The sequence below is a fragment of the Glycine soja genome, chromosome 11 (assembly GCF_004193775.1).
Source record: "Glycine soja cultivar W05 chromosome 11, ASM419377v2, whole genome shotgun sequence".
NCBI lineage: Eukaryota > Viridiplantae > Streptophyta > Magnoliopsida > Fabales > Fabaceae > Glycine > Glycine soja.
Genome location: NC_041012.1, coordinates 51,386,712 through 51,406,407, shown reverse-complemented (window position 1 = coordinate 51,406,407; position 19,696 = coordinate 51,386,712). Strand labels below are relative to the sequence as shown.

At 34.7% G+C, this 19,696-nt stretch overlaps 4 protein-coding genes across 7 annotated transcripts; 2 read left to right on the top strand and 2 right to left on the bottom strand.

Moving 5' to 3' along the window:
- Window positions 1–137: 137 nt before the first annotated feature.
- Window positions 138–3,753, bottom strand: LOC114376486 (PHD finger protein ALFIN-LIKE 4-like). Of its 2 annotated transcripts, none has more exons than XM_028334636.1 (5): window positions 3,518–3,753; window positions 3,066–3,098; window positions 2,360–2,588; window positions 2,033–2,162; window positions 138–969 (listed from the first exon to the last, which is right to left on the bottom strand). In XM_028334636.1, exons 1-5 carry the CDS (start codon window positions 3,600–3,602, stop codon window positions 709–711), a joined length of 738 nt encoding a protein of 245 aa, XP_028190437.1. In that variant the 5' UTR covers window positions 3,603–3,753; the 3' UTR covers window positions 138–708. The 2 variants fall into 2 exon arrangements, with proteins under 2 accessions (XP_028190437.1, XP_028190436.1); XM_028334635.1 differs by having other exon boundaries at window positions 138–972; window positions 3,518–3,751.
- A 2,125-nt stretch (window positions 3,754–5,878) lies between these two features.
- Window positions 5,879–8,370, top strand: LOC114373405. The gene is made up of 5 exons (XM_028330868.1): window positions 5,879–6,164; window positions 6,256–6,383; window positions 6,484–6,673; window positions 6,762–7,436; window positions 7,532–8,370. The coding sequence occupies exons 1-5, from the start codon at window positions 5,879–5,881 to the stop codon at window positions 8,368–8,370; spliced, it is 2,118 nt and encodes a 705-aa protein (XP_028186669.1).
- A 128-nt stretch (window positions 8,371–8,498) lies between these two features.
- Window positions 8,499–17,784, bottom strand: LOC114376485 (protein MAINTENANCE OF MERISTEMS-like). 3 transcript variants are annotated; one of them, XM_028334633.1, is made up of 8 exons: window positions 17,595–17,783; window positions 16,907–17,219; window positions 16,454–16,596; window positions 11,969–12,009; window positions 10,047–10,898; window positions 9,855–9,939; window positions 9,373–9,777; window positions 8,499–9,290 (listed from the first exon to the last, which is right to left on the bottom strand). In XM_028334633.1, the coding sequence occupies exons 3-8, from the start codon at window positions 16,532–16,534 to the stop codon at window positions 8,625–8,627; spliced, it is 2,130 nt and encodes a 709-aa protein (XP_028190434.1). In that variant the 5' UTR covers window positions 16,535–16,596; window positions 16,907–17,219; window positions 17,595–17,783; the 3' UTR covers window positions 8,499–8,624. The 3 variants fall into 3 exon arrangements, with proteins under 3 accessions (XP_028190434.1, XP_028190435.1, XP_028190433.1); XM_028334634.1 differs by having other exon boundaries at window positions 16,922–17,784; XM_028334632.1 differs by having other exon boundaries at window positions 16,907–17,783.
- On the top strand, window positions 14,659–15,240 carry LOC114376487 (cysteine proteinase inhibitor 1-like). Its single transcript, XM_028334637.1, has one exon. The coding sequence runs from the start codon at window positions 14,782–14,784 to the stop codon at window positions 15,124–15,126; it is 345 nt and encodes a 114-aa protein (XP_028190438.1). The 5' UTR covers window positions 14,659–14,781; the 3' UTR covers window positions 15,127–15,240.
- Window positions 17,785–19,696: the final 1,912 nt, after the last annotated feature.

Here is a 19,696-nt window from a genome sequence, read left to right as displayed (position 1 = left end):
CAAAATTTACCATTTAAATATTAATTTAAAACTCATAATCTATATTGAATTAGTGCTCAAATGCATCCAAATTGACGAAATATTATCTGTTTACTGGATTAAGTACACTGGGTTATGACTGACTGACATAAGCTTCTTATCTCCAACAAGTTTCCTGTATTTTTTGCTTTTACAAGATGCAGAAGCAATGTTTATTAGATTCCATCTAAACGAGAAAAAATACATAAAAACGTGATGTGAAACATGCCATACACCTTGCACGTTACCTTTGCGGATATCATGTCTTGTTGAGGCAAGCCTCCATCGGTTAATGTTTTGTTTAGACACTAGTATTCTGTGTTCTAGGCTCTTATTATCTATCATCAATCTGGTTTGATGTGTTGGAGGTTAGAGTTCCTCTTGGACTCAGTTATTAATAAAATTCTGGCTTGATGTGATGAAAAACCCTAAGCTTCTAAGCATTGATGAGATTATGGTTTCAACCCCATTCATATGAAGCTTATGCCGACGTGGATCCATAGCTAGGACAAGGCTTGGAAAAAGACTCAACTTTCCCTAGACAACTAACACAGCAAAAATCCCACAGAAAGACAAGAAATCTACATGTGTCAAACATAAAAACTATCCATCAGCTACATCTAAAAAGAAAAACATATTAATCAGATTAGTTAATACTCAAACAGTTGGTTGTCCATGATGGAAACTTGCTTAGCGAGCTCTCTTGTTACTGCATGATGGGCACTTGTATTGCTTGATATGCTCTGCTCTGGCAGGGGTGATCTTCACACATTTTCCATGGAACCACTTCTCACAGATGTCGCAGCAAATCCAGAACTCATCGGTACCATAATTCTCACTACATGCCCCACACAAGGTATCTCCATGTTCATCATTATCTTCCTCTTCTAGTCCTTCATCCTCATCTTTTGGTTGTAATGGCTTTGATTGTCTGCCCTGGGTTTCGGAAGCCCGCTGCTCCACCAGCCAGCAATTTGATAAGAACACAAATTATCTGAGTAAAAGGGAACCACAAACAATATAACACTACCCATATACAAGTCAGTTATTCTTAACCTCTCACGCATATTTGCAAGTACACTACAGAATCTAGTGACTGGTCAATTAACAGCCAGACTTCGTTCAAGAACTTTAAAAACAGGAATGAGATACCGCTATCAAAGAATATCCACAATCTAATGTTCTATACAGTGAATTAAAAATAACAACCGAAACAACATGATATAACTAACATATTAGGATCCTTGCTCTCTTTTTATTTCACCATCTAGAATGAGGAAGAACTCTTTTACTTCATGCTCTAAAATATTCTAAATAGTTGTTTCACTTTGGTCTTGCTCAAAGCAACCAATTAAACTAGTTGCTCCTTTTCTTTTTCTTTTTCTTTTTCTTCTTCCTTCCTTTCTTTTCCAATTCAGTGTCAGCCAGTTTAAATAATCACCGTAAATACTAAATTTTTGCACCTTGTCAAACTCATGGGTAAGGAGGCTAGGAACTGAAAGTTAAGCTACAGCCACAACCCTTTTTCTAGCCTTTTTGAAGTTTATCCTAATGTTTCTAGTTCTAAGGCTTCATATCACCTTTCATCTTAGCAAATGCGCCATGCAAACCCACTTCTCTATTTTATTTTTATTTACAGCAAAGAGAGAATAAAGGAATTAAAAACTGCAAAGAGAAAAAAAAAATCCATAGCTTCCTATATTTTAGATTAAGGGTCATATATTTAGACATATCATGATACTTAACTCCCAAGACTTCTGATAATACTTTCCAAGATGTTAATAGATCCATCTCATGTTAGATGGTTATAAAGATTTAATGCACATGTAATGCATTCTTTAACCCTTTATCAAGGGGAATTAAATTCAGTGAGGGTTTCCTTAATTCCATCTGTAATCAGCCTACACTTGAAAAACATCCTGATGTTTTTCACTGCAACTCAGATAGACAAGTATTTATGAACAACTGTATTTATTTGTCATGTACGTGTGTGCGGGAGAAAAATATTGTTTACCGCTTTAGAGTTAGACTTAGATTTGCTGCCACTGTTGTTTGAAACCGAAGACTTCTCTTTAACTTGTTTCTTTGCTGTAACAACTTCAAATATTGTTGGTAGTTCATTGATCATACTGAATAGTCGATTCCTGCATTAAAAAAGCCAAAATGTGAGTAGATTGATGCACGAGAAAACATACAACATTACCAATTATCAAGAACAAATACACAGACTACTAAATGATGGCTGGAAGAACATTGATTGTGGCTGCTAAATATACAAAGACCAATGAGGATATTCCATTCACATGAAATCAAAAGCCCTACTTTTCTGAAAGGTATATACCTGTGAGTTTTATCAAATCCAAATCTGGCTCCAAAATAAAAGGCAAGGGCAAGTAACCATGTATCACTATGAACAGCAACTAAAGATAACCAGTCTTTTTCCTGCATGCCATCCCTAGCAAAGTTAATGCCCAGGACAGGCTCAGGAAGCTCTGGAGGAACTTCTTCAACAGGTAAATTTACTTCCCATTGCTCATTAGGTGATCCATATAAGCACAAATTCTCCTTCTCTGAAAGAATAAAACAACAGATATATAAAGCTCATATAAGGATAAAATAGCTACAAAGAAAATAAATTTAATAGGGATAAAATGACTTGTAATTCTACCTCTACACAGTATACTTTTATTTGCAGCTAGAATAACTCCATAATATCTTTACTCCCGAAATTTTTTTACTGCCAAGAGGTTTTTAAGAACTATCAAGCATTTCATATCATACTAGTTCTGTAACTAGGGTAACAATACAAGAATATCTGACGCTGGGGATGGCAAAGCAAATGCATTTCCTTCAGTCAGGAACAAGATTTGATAATTACATGAGATAAGTTGGCATCCCTTGAAGCAAGAGCCTAACCAAATTGCAGTACATGTACTAGAAAAGGAAAGTAAAAGCAAGAACATCCGAAATACTCAAGACGAGGCAGTAGCTGCAAACCACTGAAGGACTCAAAGACATAATTCAAACCTAAAAGCAAGGTAACTAACCAGGATCACATTGGCTGTAGAAATCTTCAACATCTGCAACAGCACGAACAAGCCAAACAAATTAATCAAACGAGACACAAAAAATTCCAAAAAGCTTCATAGTTCATATATAGAAATTTAAAAACAAAATAGAAAAAGAATAAAAGAATTTCTCAATTGCTCCCAGGTAGAGAAAGGCGAAGCAAAGGACTGGAATGATTCAAATTCAATAATATTTCCCAAATGCCTTAACTGAATAGTAATTAGTGGCAGGTTTCATCAACGGAAATGATAAAAAGAAAGAAACCGCTAACGTGTGTCAAGATTAGTGATTTATAAGAATAACGTGTTTTTCTGGTTTCACCCATTAATTAGTAATTATGGAAAAGAGAAAAGGAATGGGTAGACGCGAAGAAGAGTATTTATTTAATTTTATTTGATGGTGCATGGAAATGGAAATTGAAAAACGTTACCGGTGGTAAGAGCTTTGATGATGCCGGCTCTTCGGCCCTTGAAATCCTCGAATACGTCTTCCACGGAGCGACTTAGCGCCTCCATTCTCAGAGACAGTGAAAACGGTGTCGTTAAGGCAGGGGTATGTTTGAGTCAAATTTATTTGCATTTGCACCATCAATGAATCAACATCGACTATGTTACCACCTGCATAATTGGACGGATATCAATTCTCAATTTTTATTTTTATTTACGACTCTATTATAGATGAAACTAGGCTTATGACTCGGTCCGGTCTGACCCAGTCATTTAATTAATATAAAAAACCAAATCTAGGTAGGATCCAACCCACTTCACCTCATTTTCATCCAACTTTTAATGATGCAATCGTCTCAGGTCCAGCCTACTATTATTATCCCTATCATTTAACTCAAAATACTCTTTAGATATAATTTTCAAATTATTAGTATATGTTGTTTTATTTGAGTTCCTAGATTTAATTTGGTCTCTAAATGTAAAATGAATAATTTGATTAACATGAATGACGAATTGCTTTGTCATAGTGCTTACTTAATAATTTAAGCATCAAAATGATTATTCTCTATATTTTTCCTTGTTCAAGTTGTCTCTAATAAATAATAAATACGTTAATTAGAGTAAATGTAGTTTATAGTAGTATTTTACAAGAGAAGGGATAAAAAAAATTAAATTTTATCATATTAATAGTTGGTATGCTATTATTAACTTCTTCCGAGTTCCGAGCAAAATGAAGGTGTTCTGGTATTTACTTTAGCACCTTCACATGGCAACTGTAATATTCTGACTACACATTTCAATTTCAATAAACTATAATATCCACCAAATATCTATCTATGGAGTCTTTAACAATATCTTAAAAGTCTAATATAATCAAATACTAAATATGGGAGGTGGAACGCAACAGTTGCAAGGAAGGGAGAATGATTGGCTCACAGAAAATATCGGAACCTCCGACATAGGATGTCAACCGTTAACAGAATTGATTTTAGCAAAGGTCTGAACAAAACATGCGTATATGAGGGGGTCATATTAGAAGCCACATAGTCGCATTTCAACAAGAAAAACATTGTTTTTGACAAGTCAGTGTCAAACAAATTTAGGGTATACAATAGGGGCAAAATCACCAAATTGGGTCCCTTTTACAAATTAATTATCAAAATGGGTCTGTTTTATTTTTATTTACCAAGGGGGTCTATTATTTTACTACAAAGCGCCTATCTGAGGAGCGCGTTCCACCAGAACGCGACACGTGGCTTGTCGGGACAGGACGATGTGACAGGGGTGGTCGTGCCTGCCTGCCAGGCGCTACCAGTCGTGCCTACCTGCCAGGCGCTACCAGTCGTGCCTACCTGCCAGGCGCGACCACTAGTGGTAGCCTGGCAGGCACTTCCACTAGTGGTGGACCCCCTGGCACGTCCCTGTTCCCTATAAAACCATCTGCCCTCCGTTTCATTTTCACACAAAAATCAAGCTCATTTGGAAACCTTGAAGCTGAGTTGAAACGTACCGGTTAGAAATTTTGTTCAAAACTAGTAAATATTTTTTATCTTCAATACATTATAGCATTAATTAATATTTATTTTGGTGATGATAATAATGATTATATTTTGTAGGTGCATAAACAAATTGACATGAACTATAAAATGAAATAGTAATTTTGTTTATATTTTTTGTGTGATAATTTGTAATTTTTGGTAACTTAATAATTTATTTTTTGGTTATAATTATGATATATTTGTTTGTTGATGACAATAATTATTTATTGTAGTAGTTTTTATGTCTAGCACATTATTATTATTATTAGTTAAGCTCATAATTATTGATGTTGTTGGTATATTTTTTTAATAGCCAAAATTTATACATACACATTAAAAATAAATGCCGATTGTTTTGCGTCATTCGTGTGCGAAGTAGGAAATTGTTGTGACAGTAATTTCATTTATTTAGAGTAATTTGTTGTTGTTAATTTATTTTAGGTTAATAATTTATGTTATGTTAATATATTTTTTATATTATTGTTTGTTGACGACATTAATTATTTATTGTAGGTATATTTTTGAAAAATGAATTCAATTATTACACTCGTCTATTTAAATGGTAAGATGTATGAAACTGATGATGGTATCACATTTGAAGGCCCTAAAAAAGCTATTCAAATAAAGCGTGGTATTAGTTTTGAGAGTTTAAAAAAAAGGATACACGACAAGGTAAAATTACAAAAACATGAAAGTATATCTACTATCACTTGTAGATTTTTAGTTGCAGGTAAATATATTGCACTGCAAATTTGTGACGATGAAGATGTTGAAACAATGATTCAAAGTTTTGAACAACAACAAGAAATGTCTGTCATAGAATTATGTGTTGAAGTTGATGTTGCGGGTGCTTCTGCAATTAATTTGACAAATTCATTGTTATCATGCGGAAATAATATGTCTCACAATGAATCGGGTAGTGCAACAGTTGGAACAAATTCAGAAGAAGATTTTGATGATGATGATTATTTAATATCTAATTCATACGTTGAGAACTCACTAGATGAGGATGAGGATATTAATGAAATGTCTGACACAGATGATGAAGCTGCCCGTTTGATCGAACCACTTACAGTTGTGCAATCGGGAGAAGGTATATTTATTGTTATATATAAATAAATATTATAATATTTAAATAATTCTCTACCCTTGAATTATAAATTTTTGGTATATTGTTTTTGTAGGTGGAAGTCAGACTCCATTTTGGGATTCTGCTTCTCACTATAGTAATATTAATTGGAGTTATCCTGACCAAGAAGAAATTTGCGGTTTAGATATGGAATCAAATTTTAATATGGGTCAAGAATTATATGTTGGTATGGAATTTGATACCAAAAGCAGTAAAAAATGCATTACAACAATATGTAATGAAAGTGCATCAAAGTTTCAAAGTTGTTGAATCTAAATCGCAGAAATATGTCGTCTGTTGTGGAAATAGAAGCGATGACATCCCATGCCCTTTTTATATGAGGGCAATTTTATCAAAAAAAACTGATACATGGAAAGTTACGCAATGGGGAGGACCACACAGTTGCTTGAATATGAGTATAACTCAAGACCATGATAAATTGGATTCTAATTTGATTGCCACTTGTGTACTAGGTATGATTATAAATTTTCATTCTTATTTATCCTTTTTTTTGTGTTTGTTGGTGTGGTGTACAATAATTTTTCGTACTTATTTTTATAGGGATGATCAAAGAAGATCCGTCACTCAAGATTTCTTTGATTCAAGAGAGGATCAATGGAATGTTTAATTACAACATTTCGTACAGGAAAGCGTGGAAGGCAAAGCAAAAGGCAATAACAATTGAATATGGCGACTGGGATGAGTCTTATGCCGTTCTTCCGTCATGGCTGAAACACATGCAAAATCATTCGCCAGGATCGTATTATCAAATTTGTGATGATGATTTTGTTGTTGGCAATACTGTCAGCCGTGAACACCGACAGTTCCATCGAGTCTTTTGGACCTTCGGTCAATGCAAAGAGGCTTTTAAATATTGCAAACCAGTCATACAAGTTGATGGTACATTCATGTATGGGAAGTATCGCGGTACGCTGTTAATTGCAACAACACAAGATGGAAATAGTCATGTTCTTCCGCTTGCATTCGCTGTGGTTGAGGGGGAAACATTAACAGCGTGGTCATGGTTTTTGGCACACTTGCGTGAACATGTCACAGATAAAGATGGTATCTGTCTCATTTCTGATCGTCATGCAAGTATAAAGGTAGCTGTTGCGAATGAAGCACTTGGGTGGCAACCTCCTCATGCGTATCATGTGTATTGCGTGCGCCACATTGCAAGTAATTTTAATCACAAATTTAAGAATGGGAAACAAAAAGAAATGTTAAAAAAATTAGGTAACATTTCATATCTAACATATATTATTTCATATATAACATATATGTTATTTGTTATGCAAATTTGACTAATGTGGATAATTTATTATGTGCAGGATACACCCCGTGTAAGCATATTTTTGATAGAAATTTTGATAAATTTTGTGAGCTGAGTCCCCCAGTAAAAGCATGGATTGGGAAGATCTCAAAAGAAAAATGGACAATGGCATATGACAAAGAAGGTCGTAGATACGGTCATATGACAACCAATCTATCCGAATGTGTAAATAAAGTTTTTAAGGGATGTCGCAATGCACCAATAACTGCCCTTGTGAAGTCAACATACAGCAGGTGTCGAAAGTATTTTGTTGATCGTGGTCGTCAAGCACAAAGGGAAATACGCGATGGTCAAATATATTGCTCACACGTCATGAAAAAACTTCGGGAAAATCAAGAAAAGGCTTGTTCTCACATTGTTCGGACATATGATATTCAGAGAACAATATTTGAGGTTGAGGAGGCTTTCGACCCTATGACTCAACGAGGTGGACATAAATGGACAGTTAACTTGAATGAGCGCTACTGTCAATGTGGACAATTTACTACTTACCATTATCCGTGCTCTCATATCATTGCTGCGTGTGGTACTGTTAGCATCAACTTCTATCAATATATAGATGTTGTGTACACAAATGACTACATATTACGTGCTTACTCCGCACAATGGTGGCCTCTTGGGAATGACGATGCGATTGTCCCATCTGATGACCCGTGGACACTTGTGCCTGATCCAAGTTTTATTCGTGACAAAAAAGGAAGGCCAAGATCAACTCGATTAAGAAATGAAATGGATTGGAGGGAGCCATCGCAAAGTCGCTACAAGTGTGGCAGATGTGGGACAGTAGGACACAACCGGCGTAATTGTCCATTGCAATCTCAACAAGGCAGTTGTTGATGTCATGTATTAGATCATATGATAATGAAATGTTTACTTCTCTTTTTGTTATTCTTAAACACATTTATGTGTCAGTGACATTATCGTAATTTATTTTAAAAGCATTGCACAATAAGATTGAACGTTAAAGTAACAATAATATAAAATTAACATGAAAACAATATTTGAAAGTACATGACATTGTTAAAACATGAAGAAAAAAAAACAATACAAAGTACATGGAAAAAAACAATACAATGTAAACCCATTATTAATCAATCATGACTATGTCTGTGATGCCGCGACGATGTCCCACATGGCCGATCCCAATTCCTAGCTGCCCTATCAGGGTTTCTTCTTCTAAGATTCCCCCTTTCATCCACTTCGTCAGCCTCGGCAGAGAAATCATGACGTAAATCGACCCCCAATAAGTCATTCATGTCGGGTATATTTCCAGGTACATTCCACGGACCACCAAGTGGAGCATTTGGGGTCGGTAGTTCATTATTTTGGGTGAATGAAGGAGTCCCCCCTGAAGGAGGAGAGGATCCAAATATGCCTGTCATACTGTACCCTGGTTGGAAATCATGTGGGTATGAATACATCGGCGCCATCTGCGATGGTTCTTGGGTGAATACCGGCGGTGTGTAATACATTCCATGTTCTCGTTCTGGCATCGGAGGCAAACTGTACGGTGCTGCATCCACAGTTTGCCGACGTCGCCCTAAGCCTCGAGTCTCCACACTTCGCTGTAGTATATTAAACTGTTGATGTTCAAATTGTGGCTGAGAAGGGGGAGCATCTTGATGTGCCTCAAGTATCCTATCCTCTTCTTCAGATATAAGAGTGATCTTCTCGATACATGGCAGTAAATCATCAAAAGTACAAACCCTTCTCCCAACAGGCGACACCATAAAATGTAGTGTTTCCACGATTTCACCCTACATAAAAAAATAAAAGAATAGTTATTAAAATAATCTTCAACGCAACATTATTTTCTAAATTATAATGAACAATTTATACCAATAGTCCTCTTCTTGCATGTTTTGGGTCGACATAAACTTTTGTCTTACGCCTGTACCACCTCATATATTCAGAGTTCAGACTAAGGGTCCCTGTTTGTGGCGGCGTTTGTTCTACTCTCCTTTCATAGCGACTATTCCATTCATTAAGCGCGGGTTGCATTAGTCGCATCCAATTTCTTCCTTCTTTTCCCTTTAAGGTCAAGTCATGTATGTTTTCGGGTTGCATTACTGGGCCCGGAATAGGTTGTTGCATTCCAAACTGTCGCATGACTCTATCCGGCTGGTGCCATTCCACTTTTTGAAAACAAATAAGTGGTACGATACATGTCCATAATACAGACCCAATAAAACAAACTTGACTCAAATTCATTTCCACATGTCCAGCATAAGGGACCCAAACAAACTGCATATAAAAGTTAAATTTAATAAATTAAGTAACAATTAGAACATCATTTAATAAACAAATGTCAAAATTATTACCTCGTCGCGTTTCATGACATCTAATTTACGACGAAACTCAAGTAAATTGTCATTGCCTATGTGATGCAATTCACCTCCTAACCATCTTCACAAAAAAACAAATAACAAAATAAGATGTTACGTATAATAATGATTAACATCAAGCAACCATATTTATTAATTATCAATTCAAAATATTAAAGGAAAGTATACCTGTAAGCAAGTGGCGCGTTTTGTTGTTGTGGAGGAATAACTGACGGGGCTAACGTTGGGCATCGTTCCCATGCCCATAACTGAATCAAGAGAGTGAAACCGCCTATTGATTTAGCATGATAGTCTGTTGCGATGCACATCTCTCTATAAAGGTTACCCAGAAGAGCAGCTCCCCATGCATAAGTGCTGCACTCTCTAAGGTCTCTCAAAAATTGCAAATATCTCATTGGCACCCTTTTGCTGCTTTTATCAACAAACATCACGCCTCCTATGAATCTTAAGATCCAAGCTCGAGCAAATCTTTCAAGCCCTTGTTGGTTGCCTATGAAATCATTAATATTTGCAAATTGAGAAGTCAGCCAACTCAATAAAAGTGAGTTCCCGTCAACTGCATCATCGTCAGGCATGACACCCAATAATTCATGGCACAACTCAAACCAATCAATATTTGTATTGCCGGTTAAAGGTCTTCCATCAACAGAAATACCAAGTAGCACAGAAACATCTTGAAGTGTAATAGTTGCCTCGCCACACTTCAAATGAAATGTATGTGTTTCTGGCCTCCACCTTTCAATAAAAGCATTAACTAATGCTCCATTTATCTTCAATTGCGCCAATTTCATTATCGGGTACAAACCCGAAACTTGTAATAAAGGAATAATTTCCTCGGGCGGTGCTTCTCTATGATTATACAGTGGTGTAGCTCGTCGAATTTTTAACGTCCTTTGATTAGCACCATTCCAAATATGTTGTGATATATGGTTTTTTTGCATCCACAGTAAATCATCCTCTAATGGTCCAGATGCCACGTCATAATGATTAGATGATGACGAACTTGCCATATTAAAACTCCTGTATAACAAGAAAAAAAATTAATAATCACACATATCATAAATAATTAATAATAAATTACAATATATTTAAATACATTTTAAATACATACGCAAACAATATTCTAAAAAAATACATAATTTAAATTTTAGAAATGAACACATAATTTAAATTTTAGAAATGAACACATAATTTAAGTAAATGAATTATAATGACACACAACAATTTTCTTTCTTAATTTTAACTTTTTATTTTAAAAGTTATTAATTATAATTTAGAGTTTATTTTTAATTTTAAACTATTGATATATTGTATCAAACTCAATATGCCTTTCTTTTTTAAATACACTCAATAGCAATATTCTAGTAATATTTATTATTAATTTTAATTAAAATTATACTCTACAAACTAAAATTATCAACCCAACAACAACAAAGTCTTACAATTGCAAATAACATCAATTATAACTAATATAATTAAATATTAACAAAAATAATAATATAATATTTAAATAACAATATTATTATCTATAATTATCTTCAACAATAATTAACAATTTTATATTATTATAAAATCAAAAAACAAAACACTAAAAATATATATCAATTTAAACTTCCTATTTATCAAAAAAAATATATAACAAAGCATTAAAAATATAACACACTATCAAACTAATAATAATTACTTCTACAAATAAATCCACTAAAAAATATAAACTGCCTATATGCAAAATATATATATATATATATATATATATATATTAAAATATAACAATTTATATAGTATTTAAATAACAATATTATTATCTATAATTATCTTCAACAATAATTAACAATTTTATATTATTATAAAATAAAAAACAAAGCACTAAAAATATATATCAATTTAAACTGCCTATCTACCTAGAAAAAAATATATAACAAAGCACTAAAAATATAACACACTATCAAACTAATAATAATTACCTCTACAAATAAATCCACTAAAAAATATAAACTGCCTATCTGCAAAAAAAAATATACACACACACATATATATATATATAAATATAACAATTTATATACATTAAATAAAAAATAAAAGAAACTGACCAAACAAGGGAAGGGTAACCTGCAAACAGGGGAGAAGCTGGCTGCAAAAAAAAATTATATATATATAAAAAGATTAAAATATAATCATTTATATAAATAAAATAAATTAAAAAAACAAAAAAAAAAAAAAAGAAAAACCTGCTGCTGGGGAGGGGGGAATGGGAAGGGGACTGCTGGGGGGGGGGGGAACACGAAGGGGGAGTTTGGGGGAGGGGGGGACAGCTTTCGTGGGGGGGTTTGGGGGAGGGGGGGACCCCATTTAAGGGCGCTTGGACGCGCCTGGGGCCAGGGTGCGAACCAAGGCGCCTCGGGAACGGCACGACGGAACGCGCCTGCGTGCAGGGCGCGACCAGTAGCGCCTGCATGCAGGGCGCAACCTTCAGCGCTTTGTTGCAGGGCGCTTCCAGCACCGTCTGCACCACCTGCAGCACCGCCTGCAGCAGCGGCCACGTGTCGCCTTCCTCCGGTAAGCGCCCCTCAGGTAAGCACTTTCCCTGCCAAAACAGCACCCCTTAGTAAATAAAAAGCAAAGAGACCCATTCTGGTAAATAATTTCTAAAAGTAACCCAGAATGGTGATTTTGCCATACAATAGGCTAATGCCGATGTGGAGGAAAATCAAAATAAACACTATTACTGTAATAATAAATATGAGTCAAGGATGTCTTTCCAATGGAACACAACACAAGCAAAGTGATGTGCCCGACAACAAGCCAGTTTAGTCACATGTAGACAAATAGAGGGTGATGAGTGGTACCACTACCATACAGGACTATTCAAAGAACATAAGGATCTAGAAACCCTTCATGAGTTGAAAGGAGACAAACTCTAGAGTCAAGCTTTTATGAAAAGAGATGGTTAAGGATGGATTACTCATTAAAGGTATGGAAGGAGAAAATCATAAGGAGTTGAATTGGAGTAAGTTGAAGATTACTAAACAAGTACACCTGGGCTTAGTACGAGCTGTCCAGTTTAGCCTAATTTCAATCCGATGAGAAATTGGGCTTAGTGCGAATGGTATGATTTAGTATGAGGACTTAATGTGAACTGTCAAGCTTAACACACACCTTTAACGTGAATTTATGAAATTTTTTAATTTTTATTTATTTGTGTAATGGGCTTGAACTTTATATAAATATACTTTATTAGAGACTTAGTTATCTTCTTAAGCCTAGTTCTATAAATAATCAGAAATTTTTAATTGTAAAAAACCTTTGACATAATTGAAATTAAACTCATGCTTAGAGAGAATTTAGGCTCTTTTTTGGTTTTTGACTGAAAATCTATCAAGGAAATTATTCCTTTGTGGTGAATCCTCTTTCGACTTATCGATTCCCCGTGGATCATAGCGTCGTTTTGTTCATCTTATCCATATTTTTTATTTTTTTATTCTTGAGATCTTGGAAGATCAACAATGATGGATCTTAAATTTGCAACCGAACCAAGTGTCCATAGTTTGGATTGGATCAATATTTCTTGCATCACTGTTAGATGCATATGAGACATCATCAGCACCATCTCTATAGTTTTCATGTGATGCATTTTAAATTTTGCAATATTCCCGCGTGTATGATTTGATTTTAAGGGTTTTTTAGTATTGAGAAAGCGTCCACCAGCGCCTCTAGCTCTCTTCAACGCGTGTAGATGGCGCGACTCGTGAAGATACGGCTGCAGAACTATGTTATTTGTGTGGTTTAACAGACATTGTTCTTGGAGAAAAGAGAGAAAATATGATAAACACACTTACTTTCCGATCCTTGATGGGTTTGTTAAGTGCTTCGAGTTTTGCTCGACACTGTCTTCGCCTCAGAATAGCATGGTCCTGCTTTGAATTCACATATATGGGTTCTTCCGAGCCATCCAATGGCATAGGAGGAATTCGAGCTGGAGCAGTTTCCACTGGTTGGGCATGAGCTATCTCATCAGATTAATTATTGTGCAAGGTAATTAATTAATTTAAAAAACTGAAACATGGCTGATCATGAGAGAGGATGAAGAGAAAATTGTAAAAAGACTAAATTTTTTTATTGTTAGTGAGTAAAGTTGATTACGTAGGCACAGTGGCGGAGCCAGAAAAATTATAAAGCCTGGGCAAAAATTTAAAGATAGCAAATTCACCGTTACTGTTGTTAGTCTAATATGTAGCATTGTTACTGAGTTCATCACCTCTAATGCTGCTACTGCCACCCTTCTTGTCCCACTTCTTTATCACATAGCAGGAACTATGCATGTGCACCCTCTTATTCTTATAATCCCTGGAGGAATAGCAACCGAGTTTGCTTTCTGGCTTCCAACTTCAACACCATCAAATGTAGTTGGCTTTGCCACTGGACACATAGAAATTAAAGACATGTTCAAAGTTGGCGTACCACTCAAAGTTGTTGGGATTGTTGTGCTGTCTCTTCTCATGCCATCACTGGGTGAATTGCCTACAATCTCTGTTCTAGTAAACAAATGCTTTGAGAAAATCATTTGGTTGAAAGGAATTCTATCGTTTTAAGCTTTGAGAAAATCACCCACTCACCTTAATATTTGTAGGATTTAATTAGAGATTGACATGCAGCTATGTTTTTTATATTATAAATTGTTACCAGCTTTGATTCCTTAACACACTATTTAACGTTTTAAAAAAGCGAGGACAGGAACGCGTGTTTCAGCCGCAATATCTAGGAAGCAGAAGGGCAAACATGCGCTAGCCCAAACGAGAATACTCAGGACAAGCCCGTTAACCGCGTTTTTCCAATGCTATAAATAGCAGCAACAACCAGCCCCATCCCTTGCGACACAAATTTAGGATCCAGCGTTTGATTCAAAATGAGACACCACTGTCTCCTTCTCCTCTCCCTCGTCTTGGTCTCCTACGCTGCCCGGCGGTCGGAATCTGCGCTGGGCGGCTGGAGCCCCATCAAGGACGTGAACGACAGCCACGTGGCGGAGATCGCGAACTACGCGGTGAGCGAGTACGACAAGCGTTCTGGGGCAAAGCTGACGCTGGTCAAGGTATCAAAGGGCGAGACTCAGGTCGTGGCCGGCACCAACTACCGCCTGGTCCTCAAGGTCAAGAATGGATCCACCACGGCCAGTTACCAAGCCACCGTGCTGGAGAAGCCTTGGCTCCATTTCAGGAATCTCACTTCCTTCAAACCCCTTCGTTCTTAGATCCATACTTTCTCTCTCTCTCTCTTTCTCTGTTATCAACTACACATTCTCATGTGTGTCTTGTCCTGCTTTTCTCAATAAAATTGGGGACCCCGAAGAAGTGGTGTTTTCTGATATGAATTTGGGCCAGAGCCTGGGCAATTGCCCAGGGTAGCCGGGCCTTGAAATCGCCTATGCGTAGGCACATTTACATGATTTACACTGAGATTAGGAAAGTAACTAAATAATACTACTAATAGCTAACTAATCGTATCTCTAACAAAAACATCATATAAGAAATCCAAAGAATTGATGCTTGGTTAGTGCAATACGACCCTATAGAGAGCCCGCTTTCTTAAACCGTCAACTATTGAAAAGGCCAAGAAGAATATTCTTGTAAAGATTGCATCTCCAACAGTTAAAAATTGGTAATCAAGAAAATCTTGTGCCAGAGATAAGAAATTCTCCACCATAAGAAAAAAGAATGAAAAAAAATAAGAATAAACGAGATGTAAAGGAGAAATAAGAAACATTTTTAAATAGACGGAGACTCCATGGACCAACTTTAGGAATAACGAGCATCTGCACACTGGTAAATTATTTGGTAACACAACAAACCTTAAAAATTAATTAAAGCATGGATTACTGCTGAAAATATTCTGAAGGATGTAAAAAACTAAAAAACAACTGACAGCATTGAACTCTAATGATCCATTTAAAAGAAGCACAAGAAATTATAAACAGGATTTGCCAACTGCGACATTTACTTCAGTCTTCAAACATCTATTTGAAAGTTTCTCAAAGGATTTGGTCAAAATTCAGTCTAAATTAAGAGGAACCTATATACAAAGTTAATTCAATGTTTTACTAGAAAGGCCCTTCTCACCCTATTTCTAAGAATAACACCAAAGCCATAGTAAAAAAAAAAATAGCATCCTATCAAATTCACTAAGAATAACCATGGATGAAGGGATAGCCTCATTGATATCTATAAGTAAAATATTTTGACCAAATCATAATGTGATGCCATGAAATGCCAGTCAATAATCAAAACTGAAGAATGTTTTTGACTTCTTACTATAAGGTGAATCTCAATATAATGAAATGGAGATGAGGTAACATAAATAATAGTAAGGAAAATATATCTAATCGGGACTAAAATTTCAGAAATTAGAAATGTCAAAATAGGAATAAAACTTGATATTATTAGAAATGCCCAAAAAATATCATTCGTAAAGAAGAAACATAAATGTATTCCTCTGAATGTGGAAAACATATTGGATTAGTATTAATTATTAGTCTAAAGTATAAATTCCATCCACAAGAACTTGAGGATATATCTACTTACAAGTATTTGTCTGTGATCCAGTAGTAGAGGAGGGAAAGTGAAATCCTGACTCCCCATAAATGACCTGATGGCACATCCCATACTCTTTCCCCCAGTTCTAATAAGTATTGAATCAGTAGAACTATGCTGGACAGAAATTTGACCTAGTATCCAAAAAAAGCAGAGAAAATACTCATCAATATGGTTTATGAAGTAACATGCCAGGGAATTTGACAAGAATTACAAATTCTAACTTTCAGAAGAAAAACATCCATGATATGGATGGATACAATTTTTATCCAATAGCCAATGCTAAGTGAGGAGATAGTGCAACATAGGATTACCATAGAGAGTACTGCTACAGTTTTACAGTACGAAATATATACACCAATAGTAGAAAGAAGTGATCAAACAACAGTTGATATGCACAAACATTCAGAGTTATACAAAATGACAGGGTTTCAATTCAAATACCGGATTGTGTCGTACCAACTTCAGGATAAGATTGTTCAGTGGATTTAGTTGAAGATGCATCGTGTTCTTGGAATTGAAAACTAAATGTCTTGCTCTTGTGGCATTGTTATGGAAGAACATCCACTTTCAAACTCAAACTTCTGGACATAGATGATCGTTGGTCTTCAAATTCAGAATTCGCCCATGATTGTTATCCAAAAACATAGGGGGATGTTGAATGAGAAGAAAATAGACCATAGTCTTTCTCACATAAGCAATTCATTGTTTTCCACTCTGGCTCAAGGCCTACCTCTTAGAACAATAATCCACTTACCTTCAAAAAAGGAAAAAAGATAAATAGATATGAGAAACCTGGATCTGCCTAAATTTTTCTTGAGACAAAAGAGTGAAAAGACAATTTGAATCAACACAATAGAATACATGCAAATCGTTCCTCTTTGAGGTTTAATGGTGAAAAGCTTTCTATAAATGTTTAATTCCCACTTTCCACAATATACATGCTCAAAAAATAAAATCCTTGCTAAAAAAGAAATAAAGCATCAACGATGAGTTCTATCATCTTAAGCTCCAATTGCTACCCTTTTACATATTCACTGGCATGTCATAAAATTACAAGGGAAGGAAAAAAAAAGTAAAGATAAATGAAAAAAGAAAGCAAGGAAGAACAAAAGGTTCAAAGAAGAGAGACGGGAAGTTGAATGAATTGGAGAGGAATCAGAAGCTGTGCATGTCTTCTGCCTTGAAACTTTGTAAGCTTAGAAAAGACTCTGACTCAAACATCACACTTGAATGACTCCATCATTGTTTTAGTCTTTTTGGTCTCTAGGCTTTAGTGCTAAGTCTTGACCCTTAAAGTGACTTCTACTTGTGTTGGTCTTAAAAACAATGACTCTTTTGCATTAGCACACCAACTACACTCATCTGCCACCCTCCCAACTTATGTTAAAAGAAAAAAAAATCATTTTTAAAATCAAGAATCTAATTTTAAAAATCTTTGAGTTAAAAATAATTTATCCTTATGCATTCCCTTTTGTCGTTTTGTTGTCCCTGTTGTTATTCTTTCTTGGCTGTTTTTTTTTTTAAAAAAAAAAAATATATAGTAATGGAGCATCGCTTCGCATCGCACTCTTTCATCATCATGCTTCCTGCTTCTACCACATGCTTTTCTGATTAACTCTTCAGAAGAGGACTATTATTTCTACATTACATTGTACAACAAATATTATAATTAAGAGAGGGAAAGAAATAGTATAATTTATAATAAAAAAAACCTGATATTTATACAGAAATTCATATAATAATTTATATACTATTGCTACTATTTAATTATTTTGGAGAGACTAAAAGTGAACACTGCCTTATTTACATGAACTAAAATATATTTAATATATTATTACATCTCAAAAATAATATTTTAAAATTTTATTATTAAGAATTTTATTTTTAAGTAAATTATCACTTTAACTTATGCATTGATCATGATAAATATTTATTATAATACAATTAAAATTTATAATAAATAAAAATTTGACTATATAAATTATATTTTGATTTACACTTAATAATATAAATTGTAAGATAATTTTTCAAAAAAAAATATTAAATCTTTATTTAAAGATGGAGACAATAGAGGATAGATCGAAAAAGATATACAATTAGAAAGATCAAATCTATAGCAAAAGAAATTCGGCTACAGAAAAGTTTCAAAATCAGAATTCATGCAATAAGTGAGCATAAATTCATGAATTATTATCAACAAGAACCTTACGTGAATTAGGAAGCATGGTGATTGACTCAAGAAAGGATAACACAAAATTCAAACATCAACAAATGAACATAGTACATTAGTGCTGGACATTGAATTATCTCTCGGTTATTCTTTATCTTTTTTTCATATACATGCATCTTAATAATACTACATTCCAAAATTAAAAGTAAAAGAAACAGCTTTTCATTGTTCCAATTTTGTGTTCACAAAACATTTTTCAAAAGCAAAATTACTTCTATTGGATTGTTACTTCCATTCTTCCCCGTCCTATGTTCCAAAGTGTGTTCTATATTATATTGCTTCCTTCCTCTTTCTTATCTCTAAATAATTTAGTCATCCCAACATATTATTCTATGCGATTTACAAGACCACTTTTTGCGCCAAAGGATTAGAAGGAAATAAGTTACAAAAGCACAATATGTTGAAAAAAATAGCTATTTAACCACCACTCTTTATCATCTCATACTTAAGAGTTAATAAATCATTCAGAAGCAATACATCAGATGAAGTCAAGGCTCAAATTAAACAGCGATGAAGCAATTAAACTTTGGTCAACCACTTTTTTTTATTCTACAAAAAAAAAAAAAAAACTTTTGAAAGAAGGAAAAGGAGAAACAAGTGACTCCAAAAGATTCTTTTTCAATCTTAAATTACACACACGATAAGAATGCAGAGTATATGCTAACAATTCTAGCATGAACAGCAGAACAGGTGCCTGTTAAGACATTACCAATCATAATTCAATAAACAGTAAACTAATAATTGAAAAAGACATCAAAAAAAGATGTTGTCAAATTGATGTCCTATCCTTATATATTAGTCAACTGTTAACCTGCTTTTGTTTAGCCCTAAGAAACAGAATCCAATACATATAGATGATAAGAGAGCAGAAGGGACTAAAATAAATATAAGGGGTTATGATTTATCTTCAAGCCCAGTATTTGGATACCGCCATTGACATATACTCTTGATTGATATATGGGACGAAGTGGAGAAGAGAGTTCCTCCTGAATTAGCCTTAC